General features: G+C 38.3%; 1 protein-coding gene across 1 annotated transcript in view; it reads right to left on the reverse strand.

Moving 5' to 3' along the window:
• FAM135B (family with sequence similarity 135 member B) overlaps positions 1-26,611 on the reverse strand; it is a 210,999-nt gene that overhangs the window by 38,824 nt on the left and 145,564 nt on the right. The window contains exon 7 of the mRNA XM_026843436.1: positions 22,707-22,833. Within this exon, the coding sequence (XP_026699237.1) occupies positions 22,707-22,833 (127 nt within the window). The remainder of the gene's footprint in view (positions 1-22,706; positions 22,834-26,611) is intronic.

The following is a 26,611-nucleotide window of genomic DNA, read 5'->3' on the forward strand; positions in this document are numbered from 1 at the left end:
GCATTTCACAATACAGATTGATCTTCAAATTGCTTGTCAAGAAATTTAAGATACTAAAAAGCCATTCCGGACTAAATAGACAGGTTTTGCAGTCTCCAGCAGTATTTCATTAGCAGACAGAACTGGCTTACCTAGTCTACTTCTGGCAATGATCTAGAGAACTGCTAGAAACAGAGGAATAAATCTCAGCATCCCAAGATGAATGCAGTTTCTGAGAACACTGTGTCTGCCCATTCGTCTGCTTGCCCATATTGGTCACCTGATACATAAATTTCAGTGAGTTTCAAACTAACTGACCAAGTTGATTCTTCATCTCTACTTTAGAGACTCCTTTCTAAGATAGGAGATTTCCTGTTATTTGGTGTTTGGAAATGAAATTATAGTTATGCCTTCAGTTAATACATTAGTGTTTATACCTCATCATTTTTGGAAAAAAGAGAGTTAAATATATCTGGTATTTAGGGATATGACTGAGGCATATGAGCAGAAGATTACTCTTTTGTATGTGTAGGAACACAAATGACAAAGGGAGATGTTTGTATTTTATAATTAAAGAAAAATTAAAAAGCTAAACAGGAAGGGAACCAAGAGTTATATCATGCAGCTTATATTATGCCAGTTATTTTATGCTTGTCAATTTTTTCACAAACATATATATCTGTAAAATTTTTGTTAAAAAAAAAAAAAAAAAAAAAAAAAAAAAATGACAAAAAAACCCTTAATTTATTTGGATTTATGTATGAGGTATCAATCATATGGGCATCCAGTCTCCTGAACAGGTCAGTTGGTTACTGTCCAAAGAAAGATGCAAGTCTCCATCACAAGGGTCCTTACAGTGATCTTCAGCTGGATTAGGTGAGACTCCCCCAATGGCTGTTCTGCTGAATTCCTATACCAGCCAGGCTGTGGCCCTGTGCAACCACTCCAGCGGGTGCATCATTTTTTTCTTATTATCTTAAACTACATATAAAAATCCCCCTAATATCTCAACTGTTTATGAAAGACTCTTCTAGAAAGACCTCTGCAGGAATATTTCCTATTGACCATTCACAAGAGTCTTACCTGTGTTCAGTCTGGTCACTCCTGCAGCAGGAATCTCTCACCAGCATCCCTGGGACAGCCAGACTGACCCCCCAGGATGTCACTATGCCAAAGCACACAAGTTGTACTGGTCAGCTTTTCTAGGAGCTGCTTGGAAGAATGTCTGGGTGTGATCAAAATGCCACCCAGAAAGATTTCCCAGCAATGAGTTAATGCTGATTCTAATTCTTGCTGCCTTCTCTCAGGTTGATCCATTATCTCATCCATAGAGGCAACAAACTGAGGGGTTCCAGTGAATTAATGCCCAAGTGCACTGAGTGTCCATACAGCCACAACCCTGACACCCTACAATTCCATAACTATAGGATAAACTGGAATTTCATATTTATAACACACATCTATTAAATTTGTACCTCTTGCTACTGCTGATAAAATGCTTTATTTTACAGAAACTGACAAACCATTTCAGCGGCATAATTTAAGTTATTATGTCTCAGTTAAGACAGAGACCCCCCTAAAAACAGAAGCTCTGCTGTATCTTCTCCACAGAGACAGAAAGCAGACATAGACTTCCTAAATGGCGAATATTATTTTAGTTTTCATTTCTTCTGACCTTTGTTTCTCTCCCTCCTCTAACCCTGTTTTTAATTTCTTGCTGAGAAACCAACAGTATACCCACAAATGTTCCCTTTTCACATGCAGGGCCACACATGACTATACATGTTGAGGGAAATATGATATGTCCCTGTTAATCAAATCAGTGTTGTGAATGTAAAATGTAAAATCTACAGCTTAAGCAGAGGCACCTGCTTAAGGGCACCAGTGGTGGGAGAAGGACAAGTTCTAATGACATTTACTGAAGCTGGTTACATGTCAGAAATTATTTTCATCTTAAAGAGGTTATCATGTAAATATGCTAAACTGAACTCTGAGAGAAGACTGAAAAGGCAAAGAAGGTCCTCTTCTGAGCCCCAAAGCAGTTCCTGTGGCAGAAATAACATGAAATCTAAAGAAAAAAAAAAAAAAAAAGAAGCTTGATGATTTAAAATGAAGTACTTTCAATGAGAATGTTACATGAGAAAAAAACAGAGAAATCTTGCTTTTGGGTTGACCAAATATTTTTATAAATATATATGGTGTATATATATATAAAACTCTGTATGTACACACACACATGTGTGTATATATGTATATTTACATTTCCATTCAGCTATGGAAAACCCCCAAACCAAAACAACTCCCCCTCGTTAATTCACTTATCAATAGAAAATAACTTCTAGATCCCTGAGCCAGACAGTGAAAAATTACTGGCAAATCTGAAACCATACCATAGTTCAACGACATGGAAGTCCATGGTGGCAACTTATGGATGCCATTCTGTGGTGACATACTGTTTCTTCTTAGCCTGATTCCCCGAGCAAACACTGCATCTTCAGTCATGCTGTCTGTGTAAGTGTCACACTGCCAGTGCTCCCAGCAATTTTTCTAAATAGTGGCTGAGTTTCTTTTGAGAGACAGGAACAAGTCCCCAAGACATTAAATGCCTAAAGATGTGGTGAAAATGTGCAGCCGAGAAAGAAGAGGGACTTAAAATATTTGCCTAACAGAAAGACTGTAGACTACATCTAACAGGGATGGTACACAAACCTTGATCCTGTCTGGTGGAAAACCAATACATCTCTGTGTTCTCCATCTGTCAGCAGCAGATCTGTGAACACAGAACTTTCTCAAGGGATGAGTGACAACCACATAAGCCACCTCCTATAAACCTCATTCCTCTAATATCCACTAACAGGAAGACAACATGCTTATGGAAGAAACAGGTATGGAAAATTGGGAAAATTAAGTACCTTCCATCAAACAAAGTGAAAACTAAAACCAAACATGTAAGATAAACAGATATCTTGTACGAGGATGCACTTGAATGTGCACATTCTATCAACTTAATAAATTGCGTTGCTTGTATTGATTTACTAGTCTGCTAGATCATATGATGTTTCATTACCCAAAGCTCTAAAATAAAAGAAAAATAAAATCATTATAATATATTTTCCTTTGATTTATATGACACTGGTAACACTAATCAAAAGGGTCAATAAAGGCCAATAGTTAGAAAGACATTGACAATATATGGAACTATTTATGCTTTGCCTCTCACTAAATCTTTTATGTAAGAAAACGTAGGTTGGTATTTCATAAATACAATACACAGTCTGACATTTATATTAACTCTTAGAGTTACTTTGTCAAAACCACCGGGATGATAATGTAGCAGAAAAAAAATATTTGAGATAAGATTCAGATTTAGTGATAATTTACACCTTGTACAAAATCAGCAGACTTGAGATTCTTGAAAAACAGGAACCATCAGGCTCAAAAAAGTGCCATCCTCTGGACAGGTAGAAGAGAACTATCCTGGTCAGGTCTAATGGTTGTGTCTCACTGCTGCAAGTGGTTGAGAAAGAAGAAGTGTCCAAGAAAGTATTTGATAGGAAAGGTCCCATCTAAAAATACCATTCTAGTAAAAAAAAAAAAAAAAAAAAAAAAAAAAAAAAAAAAAAGCAAAGCTGATTTCCCTTAAAGTTATTATAGGCAAAAAATCTGATAAAACACTGACAAATTTCCAAATGTCTTGTAATGACACTCAGAACAAAACATTTTGATTTTTCATTTCAAATAAAACCTCTGGGTTTGGGGTTTTTTTTTAATTTTCTTTTTCATCAATATCATGTTCAGACAGCAGTATCTAGTACAGTTTAAAGGTCTAAACCTTAACAAAAATCTCGCTTCTACGCACAGGTGTTTTGGTTTGTTGTGGGGTTTTTCCAGATTTTTCTTTTAGGGAACATTTCACAATTTTTAAATTTCTATTCAATAGAAATTAAGCCAAATTCTGAAATCTCCTCTACTTGTTTGAAGTCTATTTCCCACGTCATTTAAAAATTGAACTGGAGGTCATGTTACAGTCTCTATATCATCACGAGTATCTAAAATCATGATGGCTCTTCATGTAAAAACACACATAGGTATTCCATCTTGAAACAAATCTGATGATGATGAATAAGAAGGGAAATAAACTCTATTTCCTGCACCTGATCTCTAGGATTATACATCACCATCAAGAAAATTAAAGCCATGAAAACATTTCTTTAGCAGTAAAATAAGCACAAGGAAAGACATCTCATGAAAGTTAGAGCAGGTGTCTGACAGGAGGCATACTTCTTCCAAGACGATCACTGAATCATCTGGCAAAAGAAATGTCATATGCTTTCCTTTGCCTCTGTTGGATGTATACTTGAAAATGACACATATTGGTCCATATCTTCATCTTGTTATCATTAAGAGTGTGTGTAGGGAACATTCACAAAGCACATTGAAGTATCCTTTGGCTAAGAGATGATACAGCAATACTGAATAATTATTTTATGGGAAAGAGCAGTGGTTGATTATCAAACTGTTTGAAAATTGTTTATGCAAAAAGAGGGCCAGCTTAGATGCATAGATGGATAGACAGACATATGTGTGTGTATATATAAATATAAAGCTAGTCTTTATATGCAGTTTTAAGTTTAATATTTATACACACACACGGTGTAAATTCTGAACTCCTAAACAACACAGTGGAGACATCAAAAATGTCCTTACACCATTATCCTTTCCGATTAAAGAGAGTCCATGCTGCTTACTCACAGATAAGGAAAGCAAATCCACTCCTGTTGTTGTGATCAAACAAGGACCCCTGAGCTGAAGAACCGCCTTGTTATTACACATCGCTGCAGGCAGCGAGCATAAAACCAGTCAAGTTTTAAAAGGACACTTGTTAACATCTTTTTGTCACTCCCACCTGAATGTACACACTCCACCTATAGCAGAAGAACCTGTTCAGTGGCATAATGCAATTGTGCCGTTAGAACTGGCATTCAGGACAACAGAAAATACCAAAAATGTTTTGATTCAACATTTATACGTGGCAATAGGGAAGGATACGTTCAGTTGCTGCTTAGGCTGGGGTGTAGATGGCTTTATGCTATGTTAGCTAGCAGCTGGCAGGGGAATTTTTCTTTTTCCATCAATGCTATGTACTGTCTGATATTAAATACATGAATAAATAACTAAATAAATACGTGCTTCCCAGGACTTTATAGTATCCTAATAGTTTTGGTGTAAAATTTTGCAATTAATTACATAGGCAGCAAAGGCTCAAAGCTCTAAGTGTCCCAGTTTGCTCACATAGGAATGGTGAGATTAGTATCTAGCAAAACTTCTATATTTGAACTGTAAATATCTGCAGCTCAGCTTATCACTCTGGACTCCATTCATAGCATATAGAGAGAAACAGGCATCTCTGGAGCACAGTTCATCCCCTCTACTTCAAATGTTGACGTTATAATTCATTATTCCCTAGAAATGACCCTTGCTTTCCACAGACTGTGTATTAAAGAAAATTAAATGAGAAGCTTGGATGCAGACACTTCAGAGATGGGAAGAGAAGTTCCATCCCAGTGCTTACTAAAAAAAAAAAAAAAAAAAAAAAAAAGTGTCCTTTCCTAGTGAACTGTGATGTTTTAAGGCTTAGAGGTAACGGAGCTTCTAATTTAATTTACTTTTCTAATTCTCCAGCTTTTGGACCACGAATCAGGACTTAATTGGGGGGTTATATTTATGTCAGTCTGGAAATACTGAAATATCAATGGCAATAAAAACAACACAAAAAGATTAACAGGCTCTGGTTTTATATGGCGGTTGTCATAAAAATCTGAAGTGCATCATAAATAAGTCAGTGCCGTTTTCTGTGGTTTACATTTGAGAAAACTAATTCTCAGAAAGATTATTTAAGAAACTCTCTGCAAGTGCAGGCAGAGGGAGAGAACTGTGGGGCATCCTGAATTTGAATAGATATTTCCTTCCCTCAAACAGCACGAATGTTTCAGACATCACGATTTGGATTCTTCACCCAGTGGTAGTTGCTGGCTCCAAGCAGTGGTAACTGCTGATGACCAGTCCCAGAGCATGTATTTCTCTGGGTTTAGTGAAAGCTTAGAAATCCCCTAACTTAGACAAAGAGCAGGAACTGTAGGGGCCTGAGATGGAAGTGAAGAGCTGTATAGGGAAGTGAAAGTCCCATTTTGTGCTGTCCTTCAGGAGGGTACAGCCAGAGTTGATACAAGACCCAGCTGCCAATGCTTTGCCAGAACATGTGGGCTAGTTTGGACCTGACAAACAAATTAGTTAAAACTGGTCCTCCTGCAGATGCCATTCCTCTCATAGTGTTTGGCACGATATGAAGCACAATGAACTTCTATCGTACTGCATGCACCAAACTGCTTGGCTCAGTGTTGCTTTCTGATGCACAGACCTAGAGCAAATGGTCACTCTGAAATGTTCTTTATTTAATAAAAGCAACAGTGAGGACCACAGCTTCCTATTTAGAAATGCCAGGCTCTATTAAATACTGCCAGTCACTGCCAGAGAGAAAATGACTTCAGGCTTGGATCTCTGTTCACGTATGACTAGAGCTACAGGAATAATTGATTTTACAGTTCAGTGCCCAAACTAGGAAAAAAAGAACGTGTTAGGTCAACTTAGAAAGCATTTCCTTGTTCAGAATGAAATGAAACACCCTCCTTTTTTTTTTTTTTTTTTTTTTCCCATTCTTTTTAAAAGACATTTTTAATAGTGATTGCTAGTTATCTAATTATTGTGGCTTCTCATTTCTAGACTTGTCACTTAAGCACCATAACAGACCTTGCACGCCCTCTTAATGAGCTACAGATACAAATTAAAATTCATCTGTCGATTGTGAAGCTAGATAAATTGCTATGTGCTGAATCATGTAACACAACACAGGATGCCAGAGCAATTGTTTAAGCTGGGGAACAGTAAACAGTAGGATGCAGACAGGATGTTTGTATGGAAAATACATTCCAACCTACTATAAAACAGGCGTATTTGAGAGTTTCCCACAGAGACTGTGGACTGAACTGAGTGATCACATCACCCGTTCCTATCTCTGACCACAGTATTTGGCCTCTCCACTTGTTAAGAAAACGGACCAATGGGCTACAAATTATAAGAGGAGAAATAGGATGACACTGTACCCTCTGCATGTCATTCGGTTTTGAGAAACAACCCAAGTCACACTGTACTTGTCCCACTGCTACTCCAGTTGGGCTGTCTGAAACTTTGTTCCTTTCTTTCCCTTCCAAAATATTCACAGAAATTGCCTCAAAATTCAATATAACAGTGATCAATTATTTGATAAGTCCTATTTTTAATTTGGAGTATTATCAGTGGAATCAGAGGAGGAGGGTCCTGACTGCTATCCTGCCACTAAGCACAGGACCAACTCAGCAGTCTCATGAAAGAAATCTACCTGTAGCAACCAAGCTCAATTTGTTTATGCAGCAGACCACGACAATAAAAACAGCTTGGACCTAGTGAAATTTCCCAACAAACTGTGCTTAAGTTGTGTGAAGATCTTGAAACAGAAGCACAAAAAGCTGTCATTTTAAGCATGAAAAGCCCAGCCACTGCATCCCACTACTCTCTTAAAATACAACTATACTCAGCTACAACTATGTCCCTATATGGAGGAAGAGTTAATTACTTCAAACACTGGAGCACCAACTTAACATAAGGTAAAGTATGGATATTTAGTGTTATTGCAGCCTGGGAGGAAAAAAAAAAAAAGTTTATTTTGAAGACTGTTCCAAATCTGGAGGTTGAGTAAAAGATATCCGCGAGGAAGTTCCGGTACTTATGATGCTGGTGGTACACAGATCATGCCAAAGTTAGTTATACACAGCAGTAACTTGAGTTAGAGAAATGTATTTGAATTGAAAGCTGAGTTCATTGGCCCAGCCTCTTGACTATGTATCGGCATTACCTATAAGCTGAGCAGAGGCAAAAAGAGCCTACAGTTAGCTAGTGGGGAATTTGTGACAAAGTGAACATGGTTCCTGATCTATTGGGAAGAAAAAGGAGAAATTAGATGGAGACGTAAGACTAGAGCCTTCCTTTGGAAAATGTCTAATATTTTATTTTTATAACCAGCAATGGATTGCTGGTTGCTCCAAGAAATATTATTTTGTTTCTGTATCGTTTCTTTCATGACTGATATAAGACTTGCAAGTAGGAATAGAATTTGATTCTCAGATATCATTGAGATGAGTGTGTTTGACATTTGTGCTGAAGGAAAGATTAAAAGGCAAAGACAGGGATCCTCGTGTCAAAAGAAAGGAATATGTAAAGAACCAGGCAGGACAAAAGTACAGAAAGAATACTAAAAAGATTATCAAAAAGCAAGTCCCACTTAAATGAGGAGATGAATTTCCTCATTTCCAGCTCACATTTTGCAGAAAAGACCGTTATGAGTTTTGATGCTGGCACAAGCAAAATCTGGGGACAATTATGCAAGCATCATTCAATATAAAATAAGAGATATTTCCTTTCTTGGATAACTTATATTAAAAAAACAAAAACAAAAACAACCCCCAAAAAACACAAACCACAAAAACCAACACAAAAAAACTCCAACCAAAACTACAAAACCCCCAGGATCTCTGTGCACTACAGAATTTGCCTATATTCCCCATCAATCTAACAATACGAGTCTGTGCTCTAGTCAATACCCACTGGTATTTGTTGTGGGGAACACATACCTACTGTCTTGCAACATGGCACGGTGACATCAAGAAACCACGGAGGTGTGAATTATTTTAATAGAAAGGGTATGGGGACATAAGCCTCTTGTGATTTGTGATATGTTGTCATTCCTGCCTGTGAACAGGATATTTATGAATTTCACTGTTTGCTTTACAGACTACTGCAGGTGGCCAAGATTAATTTGAATCCTGTCATTCTACTCCCACTGGCTTGGCTTCTGAAATGACTTTTACAATAGGCATTATCTGAAAATAGCTTCCCAGTGGGTCATTTCAGTTCCTGGTCACAGAGAGTCTCATAAGAAAGAAGGGATATGGCTCCAGCCATGCCCACCAACATCTATTTATTTGAGAGCTTTGTCCAGAATTCAGTGTGGAGATCTCTATAAGCAGAGTAGTTGCTGCATGCTGGTTAATTAGCTATGTCTTCACAAATGGAGATGAAAATCATAACAATCATAACACTATTTCTGTTCTCTTCCTCAGCTTGGTAAATTTAAACATTAGCAACACTGTCAAACAATTGCTAAAGAGGAAATATTTAGTTGTCTTTTGGCAGTGACAAATTACTTCAACCTTTATGGGTTCATTTTTTTAAGCAGTTTGACATTTCGTTACTAAGGCAGGTTTTTTATTTTATTGTTTCTTTCAGTCTGTTACACAGCCACAGTGTTACCAAGTAGGTTCCTATGAGTCATATGCAGGTGGGAAGAAATCATTTCTCTATTGATAGCACTATTATTTTTTATTATTATTTGCAAATGTTCTTGCATATCCCCATCTTTCTACTTGGTTCACGATTGACTTCTCATTATTCCACAAAGATGTGAGCAAAATATGCTGATTTTATAGGCTCTGTCAACTGGATCAGAACAGAAGTCCAACAAGTCTTGTGTTTTGTAACTGATCATAGTTAAGTATCAGATACTCACTGAGAGAGACAGAGGTAAACAAAGAAAATCCAAACCTAAGCCCTGACAACTTCAGAAATTGCATGCCTTCAGGCAAAATCTTCCTCAAATTTCCCGAATATTGGTTTATGCCACAGCCCTCACAGATCCTATCTTTTATGAACAAGGACTGTAGGAATTGTCAGTGCTGTCATCTTGCACAATTGTGGCAAATCCTACAAAGTTCACAGAAGCACCTTCCAGCAATCTGTTACACAAGCTATCTTATGGGCTATAAAAATGGAGAAAAAAAAACCCCACAATCCTTTTATTGGTTCTAAATATGCTATTTTTCAGGTTACCTGAATTTTGTCCATTACTGTATGGTGAAAAATAATCAACAGATCTCTTGCAAGATCCTACTCCAAGGACTGTTGTAAAACCAAGTAAAATAAAACCATTTCCATTTCCTCCTGGCTATTTTGCTGAAGATAATTCTATGGCTCTGGCAGTTCCATCACTCAGATAATTCAAGTTTTCAAAGTGACCAAGTGAGATCCATTGAATTTTTCTCTTAGCAATGTTTCAAAACCTGTTTTTCCTGGAGTATTACTTTCTTTCAACCAATCACACCTTAAAATAATCATTTACAGCCCTGGTAGCAGGCAGATTCCTTCCTGCAAACAATCAGTCTGCACAAGGAATGCTCTGCTTTGGCCGAGGTGCTATAATGTTGGTCTGCTTTCTTTGATGTGGGGGAAAGTGGTTTCTATGCCTTTTGCTGCCAGGAAACAGCTCAATATCTAATGCTGTCATTGTGCTGCATTCCTGAAGTGTTCACTTATGACACTCTCAGTCACTGAATCATTTATAGCTCTTTGACATGCATGCAAACATACATCTAATTGCAAAGCCAATTATAAAACAATATACGGTCCCTTTTTTTCACTTCAGATATTCACAATTTCTATTTTAACATTGAAACAGAAGTAATGGCTAATCAGAAACTTTCCTCGGTATGTTACTTTAAGGCAATTATATTAATTTGCTATAATTTACTGCAATAAAATGGGGAACTTTAGAATATCTGGAGCTGTATAAATTTGCATAAGTATTACATTTTCACAGGTTCATTTTCCTAGCCCAGTAGATACCTCCTGTATTATGCATAGTACATATATCAGCCCTCAAGTAATTTACACTCAAAGACAATCAAATTTCATGAGCCATGAGTAGCTTACCATTTATTCTGCAGGCCATCATTTTATGGTTTTAAATAAAATACTTCTATTGAGTTCAATAGAGGAGAAAGAGGGTTTGACTGACAGCTCTGGTGAGTCAAACCGTATTTGTTTACAAAAGAAACACATATAGAGCAGAAACAGTGCTTTATCACCCCCAGGAACATGACTTTATGCTGCTTTGGGGGGTACCTCTCTGTCCTGTTCAGGCTTTCACCCTTGCTTCTCATCAGCCAACTCTGCCTACCAGTGCCAAGTAGACCTGATTCCAACAGAGACATTACAGATTGCTTCAAGACCTAACAAAACCCTGTGAGATGACAAGGACTTTTAGTTTGTGTCATCAAAGAGCAGACATATAGTTCCTTCAACTGACTTTATGGCTTTCTTTGACAAATGGAAAAAGTCTGGGAACATCTTGGGAGACCTTATTGAAGCCTTTAAATACTTAAAGAAGGCCTGTAAGAAAGATAGGGACAGACTTTTTAATAGGGCCTGTAGCAATAGGACAATGATTTTAAATTAAAGGAGGGCAGATTCAGACTAGATATAAGGACGACATTTTTTATCATGAGAGTGGTGAAACACTGGAGGAGGTTTCCCAGGGCGGTTGTGGATGTCCCCTCCCTGGAGACATCCAAGATCAGGTTGGATAGAGCTTTAAGCAACCTCATCGAGTTGAAGATGTCCCTGCCCATGGAAGTGGGGTTGGACTAGACAACCTTTACAGGCCCTTTCCAACCCAAATGATTCTATGATTCTACAAACATGAGGAGGAGGAAAAGTGATGGGAATAGGCTCTTGGCCTTATTTAACTTACTAGAAAACAAAGGCTGCAGATGAATGTTACTGCAGCTCCCTCACATTTCATGACACACCCAGCTATCCTGGGATAATAGAGTGACTGAGTGCACGGACAGCATCAGTCCACCAGACCCTATTCAAATACCATACTGTGAAGCTGGGAACACCAGAGGTGAATACTATTTCAAAACCAGACTGAGTGGAAGCCTGATAGATCAAGGTTTATGCCTTGTAGGCTCATATGCATCTCACCATATCTATCTTACCCTAAACAAATCTTTAGACCCAGATTTTCAGCCAAATACTTACATGTCTAACAGCCTGAATACTCACGTATCTTTCTTGGTTATGGAAAGACATTTCTTGAAGCATTAGCCAGTTCTGCCCCAAAATTTTTTATTTGCCACTCATCAAAACACTACAGTACAGACTCTGACATGTGATTAAGTCAAATCAACTTCAGGAGAAGTTATTCTTGTAATGAAAAGCTTCTAAAATTATTCTTATCTTGCCATGGAGATTCAAAAGATGATTTATCTATTTTGGCTAAACTTTTGTCTAATGTTATTCACCTCTGTCTGGCAATATTTTTGAGACTCAAAACACACTGACCCACCCATTTTTATTCTCTTAGCCCATTTTTTTCTGTTTGTCAGACTGCTGAAACTTGTCTGAACCTTGGAGAACTTGTGAGATCATTGAAGCAGGGGCAGTCATTTTTGCACAAGCTGATGTCACGGGACTGCACTTCTAAGTGTTCCTCCCAAGCTCTGCACCAAAACTTATAATTCATATTAGCTGTGAAACTGATTCTTGGGTCATTATGACTGGCGTGATGGCTTTGAACAGAGGTACAGTCTCCTTCTGTCACTTGAAGATTTGTTTCCACAAAACAAGACAAAGTGGTTGGAAAAAGAAGGAATCTCTTTTCTCATTTCCCAGTCCCCAGGCTGCTGTCTGGGACACTTGCCAATAGCAAAGGGTTAGCTTCCAGATGATGGATCTCCACTGTGCTGTTGTTGGCATCTGTGCTCCTGTAGGAAAGGCCATCAGCTCGGAAGCTGTGAGAGTTGATCAGGTCTCCTTTTAAGAACTCTCTTACCATCAGTCAGTGGGAATTATTATAGTGTTCTTTAGGGCATATGAAGATAATTTTTCAATAAAATATCACTGGGAAAAAGTACTGAGAAAAAAAAGAAAAACTGAAACATAAAACACTCTATCAAAAGATAGAGAGCAGACAATTCTACTTCCTAAAGTGAAAAGTAGAAAGTCTATTCCTGCTGCCTGTGCACTCCATTTCAGGGAAGAAAGAAAGAAACATCTGTCTCAAGCCTCCTCCTATAAACTTCTTCAAAAATCAATGCTGATATATGTAGAAAGGGAAAACTAATTGAAAGAATATCGATCAAGTGAATGACTGTACATACAACATCAGTGTACTTCAGCCCCAAAGGGAGAAATTATGGTTATGGGAGACAAATAAGTTCTTCGGTATATAACTGGAATAGTAACTGTGAAAGAGAAATAAATTTTCCATGCTCAGTCCGCCTTTTACCATAACTACTCTAAATTAGCCATGAAAACCTTCTGATCAGTTATACAAATCCAAGTGTGACTGACTTTTTCACAATGGTGTTCAGAGAAACAGGGAGATTTGTAAAGAGAATTCAGAAGTCTGATTCTTTACAACACATAAGCATTAAAAAAAAAACAAAACCAAAAAAACAAACAAACAAAAAAAAACCCACCAAAACCCCCCACAACAGCAAACCAAAACCGAAAGGTGAAGCTTCCTATTCAAATTCTATTGATTTTCAAAAGGAACCAATTGCCAGTCCAATATGAGCAATTCCTGAGGATTTTCTCCAGAAGGAGAATCCATCACCATCCCGTCTGAAGTCTCGCAAGAATCCACAGATGATTTAATGAAATTTTCACTGAATACCCATGGTGAAAAGATTGGAAAGCGTTTTCAACATGATGTTTTAGGCCTAATCCCAAATTAATCTCAGTTTTGAACTCTTATCATAATACAGATCTTTGCCTTGCTGTGCCCTGCATATGCCAGATCAAAAAGTAAGAGCCATAGAAAAGAAATACGCAAATGATTAAAGAAACCAGTTATTGTCACATTATTAGTTACCATGTTTTCTGCTACAGCTAGGAAATCATTTAGCTCTTTCTAAAGATCAGTCATTTATCTTCAGGCAGTTGAAGATTAAAGATTTCATCAGTAATTATCACAAATGGTGCCCTGAACACACTGATTAAAGATACTTGTCATTACACCTTATAAAGAACAGTATATCAGCTCTCTTACTATTTCAGAATAATTATGCATTGGACATCTGCTGGAGTCCCAATCACAAATAATTACCATTTGCATAAGCAAGATACTGAAAAAATCCTTTTCCTTTAAAACTATCCATTACAAACTCACACTAAAATGTGAAAGATGTGCTTTCCATACCACACTCACACCAAAGTAGAAGTTTGAGACCAAAAATAAAGCCATTTCCAAGTAAAATTAACAATTCCAGATTAAATTCTGATGTAAATTTCACTTCTTCAGTCTGGATTGAGTAATTATAAGTAAAAGCTCTTTTAAATACTGTGGGTTATTTTAATTTGATTTTTTAAAATGTTAAATACTATATAACAGCTATCTTACATACTCAAGTTCTAAATTGTTCAAATCAGAATCTTAGCTATACCTTAAGTTTGTAAATAATCAAGCATTGTTTGTAAGATATCTCACAGTTAAGAAAAAAAAAAATAATTTAAAAAAAAGTCTTGGCAACTTCACATGCTTCTAGACACCTCAGGTCTCCTTTTTTTTCCAGCAGGAGATAGAGAACCTCTGTTAGTTTCAAAGGGGGGAAAAATAGAAAAAAAAAAAAACAAAACACTGCTCCTCCTGTAAAAGGAAATAGCAGAGTTTTGGTATTTTGTAAAGTTTCAGATCTTTTGCAAAGCTGATGTTGTTTTTGCCTTGCCTTGCCTGTACCCCTCTCCCTCAGCCTCCCCCTTTCCCCTCCTCTCTCTCCTCTCTCTCTGTGTCTTTCTCATACAATTTTGGTTTGGGGTCAGAACAAAGTAGATGCCCTGGAAAAAAAAGAAACAATAGAACTAAGTTAGAAAGATGACTCTACATTAAGGTTCCTGTGTCTGAAGAGGAATGAAGTTTGCTGCTATATTCCTCTTCTCCAAGCTAAATTGGGATTTGTGGCCATACTACAATTCCACTAATGGATCCTACACAGGCTATTCTCTGATGCACAACCTTCCTTTTTCAAGAGCTGAAAAAGTGAAGTATTGTGGTCGAAGAGCAATAACTATACAGAAGAAAAGATGAATCAACCACAGATGACTCCCATACGACATACAAATATGGGTTTGAATAATGTTTTGACGTTGGGCTGAAACAGCCTAGGTTTTTCAGATGTTGCTGAAGAGATGAAAATACTAGCAAACTGTCTGTGGAAAAGAACTTTTATCATCAATGCAATTTTATTGGAATGACACTCCTAGTTCTTGTATTATGCCAGGCATAAACGATGTCTTTTGGGATAGTTACATCAACGCTAGATGGAAGAAGAGACTTCTCATCAAACACCAGTGCCTTATTAATGGGAAGTCATATCATTAATCAATCTGATTACTTAGAAGTCAATTTATCTGCAGTGCAACTGTTATCCAAATGAAAATAAGATTACTGTGAATGCAGTTTATTAATAACCGCCAGTATGTCATCGACTCAACTTGATTATAACACAGCAGGCATGTGACACACAATATTACAAAGACATTAAACCAGCCTGACAACAGTGGATACAGAAGAGGTGTATGGTACAGGGTAAGGCATAAAACTCCTGAAGTGTAAGAAGTGACCCTTCAATTTTCAGTTCTGCAAGGAACGCTTTCTTTTTATGTTACTGTAGATGTAGGATCTTTAGATATTTTTCAGTGTCCAGCTCTTATGTCTGCTGAGATCACCTGAAAGGGTGAGTCAGTGTGACGTTCAGATATAGACCTTGTAACATCAGAAACAACCCCTTGAACTCCACACAGGGAAAAGCAATTTAGTAGACCCAAATGTGAATCCAGATGCCCCTGAGGGAAGCCAGTCACACAGAGCTCATGTCTCACACAGTCTCATCCCACTAGATCTCTCAAGCCTGCAGTAGATACCATCCTATTTTGAACATATTGTTAATATGCTGTGATATATATTCCCTGTGAGTATAGGTTATGGCTGAAGAGAGCTTGAGAAAGTACTGGCACAGTTTCTTATTCTGTAGATTGCTCTCTGCTAGTTTTTTGACCACAAAAGCATCGTTACTCATATTTATCTGACAATAAGAAATAAGACATCTCAATAAGAAGTATTTTTGTTGTCTTAATTGTGCTTGAAAGGAAAGGTGTAGTATAGACAATATTAGAGAGGGAGGAAAGGAGGAATGGAGAAAGGGAAGATCCCTGCTTACTGGGTAGATGACAGGATGAGTGGAAAAAATCACCAAGGCTTAAATAGGATTAATTATTATAACTACTCTAGTAAGCCAGGAGATGAGAAAACTGTCAGTGGTGTTCAGGCATCACTTGGAGAGAGTTAGGGAAAATGTACAGGTACAGTCCAAAGTCACTGGCATTTAATTAGTCTCCAAACTGAGAAGGCAGAGTGCAGAACAAGGAGCTTTCAGGATCTGTCATTAAGCAGTGGCACCTTAGCAGCCCAAATGAAGAAGATTAGCTCAGGTAGTGGCAAGGTAAGGTGATGATTGTATAAACTTTCTTTAGAAATGAAGGCAGTCACTTGCATTTTCAGCAAGAAAAAAGCAAATCAACTACATAAACTAGAGAAGAAATTCCACAGTCAATCTATGACCCTAAAAAGAAAATTAGGTCTCTAATGCACCCATCTTTTATCAGGAAGAGGTAAAATGGGATGTATGACCTAGGGATGATATGTCAGGATAAGAGTCCTCTACTTTGTATTCAAGAGATATCTGCAAAACGTGACTTAGTAGTATTAACATCACATTTCTGCACAGTTTTGGCTTTCTTGAGGGCTTAATGCTACTGTAAATCCAGCCACTATTCTACCGAAGTTTGTCCAAACCATGTGTGGTGGTTTGACCCTGGATGGCAGTCAGGGGACCACCAAAGCGCTCTATCACTCCCCCTTCATCAACAGGACAGGGAGAAAAATACAACAAAAAGTGCATTGGGTCAAGATAATGACAGGGAGATCACTTACCAATTACCATCATGGCCAAAACAGACATTAGTTTGGGAAATTGATTTAATTTATTCCTAATTCACCAGAATAGAATGAGAAATAAGAACAAATCTAAACCCATCTTCCTTCAGGGGACACTCACCTACTCTGGCGTTGGTTCCTCCACAGCCTCAGTGGGACAACATGTCTTCACAACAGGCTGAAGGGGAATCTCTGCTCTGGCACTCGGAGCACCTCCTCACTTCATTCTTCACTGACCTTAGTGTCTGCAGAGTTGTTTCTTTCACATTTTCTCAATCTTCTTTCTCACAGCTGCTGCACAGTGTTTTTTATCCTTTCTTAAATATGACAGAAGTGTTACCAATGTCGCTGATGGGCTCAGCTTTGGCCAGCAGTGGGTCCTTCTTGGAGCTGACTGGAACTAGCTCTGTTCTAACAGGGCTGGGCAGCTTCTGGTGTCTTCTCAGAGAAGCCATCCCTGCTCCCATCCTCCTCCACTACCAAAACCTTGCCACATAAGCCCAATACACTGTGCCACTAGTCCATCTGCTGAGTATGATGATACTAGTGAGAGCAAAGTTTACTTTTGTGAGCCAGTCTGCTTCATGACTTCATAGAATTTATGCCAAACGTATGAAACTGAATGAACTGTGCAGTTAGTAAGTGCCTTGCATACAGTACACCTCTAATTCACTGGGGTTACAAACCTTGCACCTCCTAGAATTGAGGAGAACTGTGCAATAGAGATGATTCAGAGCTCCTACCCATTATAAGCTTCTGCCCAAATGTAAGTATTCTGGAAAAATAACCTGGTGGTAACCATGGGGAAAAAAAAAAAAAAAAAAATCTTTTTGGCTTACTCATAATAGGTAAACCTCAAATAAGGAAAGTCTCAGTTCAGTCTCAGAGAGAACTGAATAATCAGATTCAGTTCCCTAGAAAAGACATCAGACAGAAGACACTTGCCCAGGAGATGTATTTTAAGGTCTTAAGCCTGGAGACTTCTTAGATCAAGAAAAACACAGAAATGTACATGAAAACTAGAAGGATCCAAACTCAGTTTTGCAGAGATGAAAACAAAACAAAGCAAAACAAAACCAAAAGAAAGATGAAGTCAAAACAAAGCAAACTGAAGTCTCTTTACAATTTATCTTGTCACATCCTGCTGCCAGAGAAGCTTTGTCTGACTTGGAAGACATTAATTGTTATTAACTATATTAATTGTTTCAGCCTAGATTTAGTCAGTTGTATCAAATGAGAGTATGCTAAAAACAAACAAACAAACAAAAAAAGAGGTATATCTTGAGTTAAGGTATTCAACAGTTACTAATTTGGACATGTAGCAGGCAAGGACCAAAAATATATATAAAGTGAGTAGAGAGGTCTGCAGTTTTCTTCTAATGAAAAGAATAGGATCCATTCTCATGCCCACTGCCAGTGATTGCAAAATTTCCCAAACCTGGACTTGATTATAGTCCAGCTGAAGTTACATTTAATAAACACAAACAACTTGGAACAGAATCTACACATTCGTAAAGGTAAGTAAATTTGACCCAGTGCAAAGCATTGCAGCACTGTAAGAAATAATATTACTGCTCTTCCTTCAGTCCCTGAGAGCTTGATAGAAAATCCCGCATAAACCAACAGTCAGTCACAAGGTCCTCACTTGGAGTTAGGTTTACCCCCACAGCAATTTTTCTAGGTATGAATTTTTATTTTTTACATTAGACCAAGAGAAATAGTCTTTACTCATTAACATACATCATTGATAGCATATGTAAAAAGGCCATCACAGTTTATTAAATTAAAATGCTCAGATCAAGAACAGATGCCATGACTTATAGATGTTTCTGAAGGTAAGCAAATGCACATCTGACCATGTGGAGGTGGAGAGTGTAGCATTATATTTAGGATTATTTGGTGTGTGATGTTATGACGACCTGCAGGGTAGCAGAGTCCTAAAGCCATTTCATGATACTGCTTTCATTTTGGTATTTAATAGGTCATCTACTGTCACTTAAAAACAAAACAAAACAAACTGAAAAACAAAGGCAAAAAGCTATAATCAAAGACTGGTCAACAGAGACACATAGAAAATAGAGTTTGCAGCTAAGGAAAACATTTGGGAAGAAAATAAGGATTCCTAATCAAAGCAGACTAATATTTTTCCATGAAGAGTAACAGGAAAAATGGGATTAAAGATTTAGCCTCCCCATTTATCTTCTTACAGCAGAGGATAATTGTCCAGAGGACAATTTTGGTGGTGTGCTCCCCGTTGCCCCTGCTTAAGCCATAACCACCAGTGGGGGTTGTGATGGCTGCATCCAGCTTACTCTGGACTTTGGGAGACAGATGGCAACACAGTACCAAAGCATGTCTGGAATGGTGATCCAGACATCTTGCTGGTATGCAAATATGACTATAAGTCAATCATCTTGTTTTATGTAACAAAGAAATGGACAGACTAGGGCCCATTTTGCTCTGCGGCAGCAGGCTTCATGTCAGCATGTCTCCTTGAGTAAGGGTGCCTCTCAAGATTATTTCTTGAGGTTGAGAGATTCCTTGAGCAACAGATTCTCATTAAGTGATTAATAGCATGAATAACTTTGCAATCTTAGCTAAGTGATATAAAGGTTTGATTGTGCATATATAAACCTTTAGACATAAATTACCATTGGCCAAGTCTGGACAAGGAATAGATCCAGCTGCACCTAGATTCCTCTCTGGGAAGTTTAGAAATCAGGGAGGTCCTTTCTGAACTTCATGACTCAACAGGAAGGTCTCCCAGACAATTTTGTCTGATGCTGTCCTCTATGCAGTAAATAATCAAGTGTACCTTGGCATTGAATCTTGTTAAACCAATGTTGCATGTACCATTGAACATTGTTAACTCACTACTTTACATCAGTAAAGCATATTGTTGCTTGTCTGTTACAAGTAAAGTGCATGACTTTATACACAACAATGAAAAGTAGGAACCAGTCTCCAAAGAAGCCTCTTTCTTGTGTGTTGCACAGATATGTACAGAGAGTAGTCAAGTAGTCTACAACGACAAACACTTGAATCAGTTATTTAAATTTATATGATGTGACTGTCTAACAGGGAGGCAGAGGTTGAGGTCAGTTTGTTTGCCAAAAGCAAACAATGACCCAATGGCTCGGATAACAGCCTCAGGCCACACGTTTTCTCAGCCTGAGTTAATTCCCTGGTAGTTCTTCTGCACCAGCTGCTCTAGGCTAGCACATTTTTAATATTTATAGAGAACAGAACAGCTTCAACAGGAAAGGTTGAAGGAAGCTGAGGGCAACATGTTAATCAGAACCCCTAAAACAGGGCTTCCTAAACAAGTTAACTACAGAGATGCAGTTAGAAAAGCAAAATCTTAGGTTGAATTGAAATTGGCCAGAAATGTCAAAAACTACAAGAAAGGGTTTATCTGGTATGTAAATAACAAGCAGAAACAAGGCAAATATTGGCCCACTGCTAAACAGGGGAGGTGAATTATTCATCAACAGTGCTGAAAGGGAGAGGTTCTCAAAGCTTTCTTCACCTCTGCCTTTCCCAGCACTGTTGGCCCCCAGGCCTTGGGAACAAAAATCCAGTTCGATGCAAACACAAACCCAGCATCAGTGAAGGAAGAGTTGATATGCAAACTATTACAGGAGCTTGACCCCTACAAATTGATGGGCCCTAATGTTATCCACCCAAGGGTGTTAAAAGAAATGGCTGATGTCATTGCGAGGTCACTTTCCATAATCTTTGAGAAGTGCTGGAGATTGAGGGTCCTCCCAGAAGACTGAAAGACTAATGTCACCACCATGTACAAGAAGAGCTTAAAGGAGGATCCATCCCTGGGAAAGTTATGGAAGGAATACTCCTGGGGGCTATCACAAATGGAATGAAGCATGTGATTGGGAAAAAACACCACAGAGTCACCAAGCCTGCTCGGTTGATGTGGGGCAAGCAGGGGACATTATCTACCTGGATTTCTCCAAGGCTTTTGATGTAGTTCCCCATAGCCTCCTCCTAGAGTAACTGGTGTGTTATGGTCTAGACAGGGGCTGAGAGGCCACACCCAGAGGGTGATGGGAAATAGCTCCTTTTCAAACTGGCAACCTGTCACAAGTGGGGTCTCCCATGGATCGATACTGAGCCCAGAGCTGTTTAATATCTTCATAAAGTGATCTGGATGACGGGAACAAGCATACCTTGATGAATTTGCTGAGGATACCAAACTGAGTGAGGAAGTGAACATTTCAGAAGGGAGAGCCACCCTGCAGAAAGATCTGAATAGTCTGGAAGAGGGGGCTAACGAGAACATTCTGAAGTTCAGCAAGGACAAGTATAAGATCTTGCATCAGGGAAAACATAATCCAGGAGTGCAGCACAGGCTGGGATCTACCTGGCTGGGGAGCAGCTCTGTGGAAAGGGACGTAGGGGTCCTGGCGGACAACAAGCTCAATATTTGTGAATGGTGCTCTGCTGTGGCAAAGAAAGCCAACAGGATGCTGGGCTGCATCAACAAGGGCATCACCAGCAGAGATAAAGAAGTCATTATCCCACTCTACTCTGCACTTGTCAGGCCACACCTGGAATACTATGGTAAGTTTTGGTCCCTGCTATACAAAAAAGATGCAGACAGGCTGGAGAGTCCAGAGAAGGGCCACAAAGATTATCAAGGGACAGGGAAGCCTGACATATGGGGAAAGGCTGAGGGGATTTGTTCAGCCTTGAGAAAAGAAGGCTTAGGGAAGACCTTACCCTCGTGTGCCAGTATTTGAAGGATGGCTACAAAGAAGATGGAGTTTCCCTTTCTACAGGAGTCACATGGAAAAGATGGAGGGTAATGGGTACAAGTTACTCCTGGGGAGTTTCTGACTAGACACAAGAATAAAATTTTTCACAATGAGAACAATCAGCCATTGGAACAATCTCCTCAGGGATGTGGTGGATTCCCCAACTTTTAAGATCAGACTGTGCTTTTGCCAGAAGAGGTTGGACCAGATGATCCTTGAGGTTCCTTCCAACCTTGTATTCTGACTCCATGATTAATATTCCAATACTCTGGTTTGAGTTTTTAGATCTGCAGAAACATTTCTGACAAAAAACACTTCAAAGATAGCATTAAACACACACACACACAAAAAAAAGAAAAAAAAAAAAAAACAAAAAAAACAAAAAAAACCAACCAACACCACCACCACCAAAAAAAACACACAAAAAACCCCACCAACAAAATCCAAACCCAAAACCTCTCAATTAATCATTATTTTCTAAACAAAAAAACTGTACAAAAAATTGCACAAGCTGCTCTCCTCTTCACCTGTGGTAATAAGATCAAAGGCACACACTGACTGTTGGGACCTGCCGTGAGTAAGGCCATGTGCATAACACCCCATCACCAACACACACAGTACTCAGTACTCCAGACAGAAACCCTTCTTTCTCAACATCCTGAATAATGACTCAAGTCCTCTGTCTGTCCAACATAATACTTGAAAACAAGGATCTTTTACTGCATAATTAATTTCACCTTACAGCAGACACCTGGTCAGGCGAATCCTGCCTTAAAAGGGTCTTTGGCAATTAGGATTACATTCATACATCTTGAACTTCTCTGAAATGGTTCATATAGGTGGGATCTGAACATCCAGGAACTGTGTATCCACGTGCCAGGTAGTTCATGCAGAACTGTTTGAAGGGTTCTTTTTTCAACAAAATCCCTCTACCAGCAATATAAACCAGGGCACGTTCCTCAAAGATAATGTGGACACTCTGTGTGACCAAATTGAAGACAGACATCGTTGTTCATCCTCCTTACCTCTGAAGATGTGGGTTTGCAGTAGCCAGCTCCAAACACTAGATTTTCTAATGACATACTGGACTGGTCTGGTCCAGCCTCCAGGTTGCCTTTACCAAGCCATGAACCTTTCCCTGGACGAGCAAAACTAAAAAAAAAGAAAAATTGAGAAGAAAAATAATCAGAGCACTATTGTTAGAGAAGTTGCTGTTGTCCCAGTGCTATTTCCTTCCTTAGAAAATGTTTGCAGTTTTTGTTTTTGTGGTGGTGGTTTTTGCTTTTACTATTTCAAGCTGACACTCTTAAGTCAACACGTTTCCCTTTGAAAATCAACATTCTCCAGTACGGACTAGCTCACCTCGTGTCAATGGAGTTTGCTTTCCCGGCATTCAGTCCAGTGGCTTGTTATCTTTCACTCAATCCTTTCTCTGCTGTTTTACAGATCTTTTTCCAGCATAATGTCCCAACAGTGCAACATTTCCATCTATTCACACAGATAACACTCTTATCCAACTTCTCATCAGCTTGCATCTTGATTTATATAAAGTCTTTCTGACTTTTACCGTATCACCCTTTCTCTTTTAATTGTGCACAACCTCTCTTCGCTATCATTATTCTTCATTGCTCATCCCAATCTTTTATTACAGATTGGATGTTTGGCACCCACTTCTCACTGTCCCATGACATAAGCTTCTGGCACCAAAATGAGAGAACTTCAGCCCAAAAAACGCATTTCCTTTTGCTGGGTACAGTCCATTCATTTGGGATGTGTTCTCCTATATTTATGTGCAACATGAATTCACTGTTATCTAAATTCTTCCTCAAAAACCTGGTAGAATATAAGTTGTTTTAGTGTTGAGGTAATTACCTCTCAGGGCTGACTATTATGGTCACTGTGTTCCCTTCTGATTGTATCTGTATGTCTGCTCTCTTACAGCATGAACCCATTAAGAGTGGAACATCTTGTCTGGAGTTTACTCAGCACTGAGCCCACCAGAGTCCTGATGCATAGCTAGGGTTCTTACTCTGGATTAATCTGAGCAAATGTCTACATCCCAGTTAATGATGTAGGCTGCCTTTATATTTGCTGGAGAGGAGTTGGCATTTGGAGGGAATGAGTCATCTCTTTCTGAAGTAGTGATATCAACTAGGGCAGATGAATTTCACCCTCAAAGTGCTTATTTCTTATTGTGGACTATAAAGAGAGGCTGGGATGACTGCCTCATAAACAACTGAACTTAAGTGAGATAAATCCCACTGTTAGTCCCGGTGATAATATGCACTGTACATAAACTACACCAAGATTTCAAGAGAGAAATCAGGCTACTTGTGGTAAACACAATGAACCAAATTACTGAGTCTAAGTGGTGATGCAAGCAGTCATAAGTGTTCTTAAAAAGCATGTAGGAAAAGGTGGAATTGAAATAATGAACTGCAGAGAAAAAAGAAAAACGCATTTGCTGTTCATACTCAGCGCAGAGGTAATGCCACTGAGTTTGTGCTACAACTTTCCGACTGGGATCACCATCCACATGCATCCCAAATTACACCATACCCAGTAGACCTGGTCTCCTTGAAAAAATAAAAGCTTCCAAGATGGCAATTACAAAAAACATTTTAAACCGATAATGTGCCACAGGGCAGTGCCCTTCATTCTACCAAAACTTTCCAATCTGAGACTATTGTTTCACATGGCCATGTCAGTTCAGATCAGCCACAATTCATGGATGTCTGCACCTGATTCAGTTTTTAAGGACAAATAAGAGTCCTGGTTGTTGTACAGAAACACACAACAAAAGAAAGGATGCTTATGCTAAGGATACTAAACAAAAGAGAGGTACAGCAGTAGTTGTTATCACAAAAATTAACAAATGAGGCTCTTATGTGCAGGGAAACTCAGTGATGTGTGCAGCATCAGAAAAAGAATCTCAAGTAAAATTAGGAACTGGACCAGTTTCAGAAGGTTAATCACAAATCCCTGCCTCACCTCTATGTCAAAACGGCAGTTTGTTATATACCACCTACCATCCATACACTGACGAAAAGGACATTTCATAAAGGGAAGGATGGTGCAGACCTGGGCATATATCTGGCCTTGCTTATGTATCTATTAATTTATGCAATCCAAAAAAAATTTCCAGCGGGCTGCTTCTAACAGCATGAAGTCTTTCCGTGTGTTTCTTACATGCAACATTTAAGATAAAAATAAATAAATAAGCTAAAGCAATTCTGAACAGCCAAGAGATAAACACTACTCTGAATAATTTCATCTGTTATTGGATGACGTTGCCTGCCCCGGTTTGCTGGAAAGGCTCAGCAAGCAGAAATAAAAAATTATATCAGAGAGAGAAGCTTAAACAAATGCTCTCTGCGCACGAAAAACTCATTTGAATATTAGCAAAGCTTTCAAATGTTTTAAGGGAGAGAAAAGCACTTTTTAATGCCTTTTTTATTTATTTATCTTTTGCCTTTACAGCAGAGAAGGGATTTTAATCTCTTGGTTTTATGAAAATTGATTTCACATAGCACTAAAACAAAAACCATTTTTGGGAAACGTGCCAAAACGTCATCTGTCTGTAGAGGGAAAGTTCAGTTGGAAGGCTTACAAGCTGCTGAGGTTCCCTTAATGCTTTCTGAAGTATGTAATACTTGAAGACAATTTTTATTAGCAGTAACAGGTTAATTTGCTACACCAAATTTTGTTGTCTGTATTTATTTTTTCCAGTTATTCCTGCAACCGTGCTCATTTGTGAGAATCTCGAACCTTGGTTATTTAAAAGTCCATTTGGATTATCTTTCTAATAGTATTGATTTAATATCAACATTTAGATTCTCATCCTATATGTGAACCTTAGCTTTTATTTGGAGTCAGGATGAAAAAGGTCAAAAGAGGTAATGTGTACATATCCAAAAGAATGAACACGTGTGCAGAATTATTAATATTTTCAGTGAAAGAAACAATTATTTTTTGTGCTTTTTTTGAGCTGTTTTTTTTTTTTTTTTTTTAATGACCTTATGCATGAGATGTCTTTATCCTTCAGAGGAGTCTCCTAGTTCTTACAGCAGCCATCTATGGACACATACTAGTAAGCTGCCTTGTAAAGTCCATTTTTTTCCTATGGTAGAGCCTGTAAGATATCAGCAATCAAAATTTAAGAACTCTCTGACTCAGAGGTTATATTCAATCAATTATTTCTAGCAGTCATGGTTATCTCCTATGAATTTGTGTCCGTGACTTTTTTGATTTATACTTTTGGCCCCTGTAGCATCTTTTTGGAATGAATTGCACATTGTAATATGTGCTGCACTTTCTGTTTGTTTTGAATCTGTTGTTGGAGAATTGAATGTGGCACCTCTTAGTTTTTACATGGCACAAAATATTAAATAATCATTCCCTGTTTTTTATCTTCTGTGGACAATTCTCTAACACGTAAACGAGACGACAGCCCCCTAGCATAAAAAATGGATTGGCCTTGATAAATGTTAATTCAGATGTGTTATTGAAGTAATTCAGAATAAATGCTTTAGGCCAGTTTAATAAAACATTTTAAGATTAAACTGCCCCACAATGAAATAACCTTTTTAATTTTTCATTCACTTTTTTTTTTTTTTTTTTTTTTCCCAAAATGAAGACCTTTTTGTTTTTTGGTAAGCAAAACTTAATTTCTTCACAAATTGTAGTTTTTAGCAGAATGAGGCAAAGACCACACAACAGATTGGGATCTGAATGTTGCTTGGTAAAAAACCTGTCTTGCATTACGTGAAATGGTTGAACTGTAAAAAAAAACAAACAAAAACCTCCCACACAATCATCAGATTTCTAATGTCAAGAAATCTTCTGACTGAACCAGAAGTGGAAGTTCAGGAAGTGAAATTGAATCCCATTTGGGCCAGATCCTATGGAGAAATCACCTTTTTCCTCTTCA

This window comes from Athene cunicularia, assembly GCF_003259725.1.
Source record: "Athene cunicularia isolate RWA chromosome 2 unlocalized genomic scaffold, athCun1 chr2_part1, whole genome shotgun sequence".
Taxonomy (NCBI): Eukaryota; Metazoa; Chordata; class Aves; order Strigiformes; family Strigidae; genus Athene; species Athene cunicularia.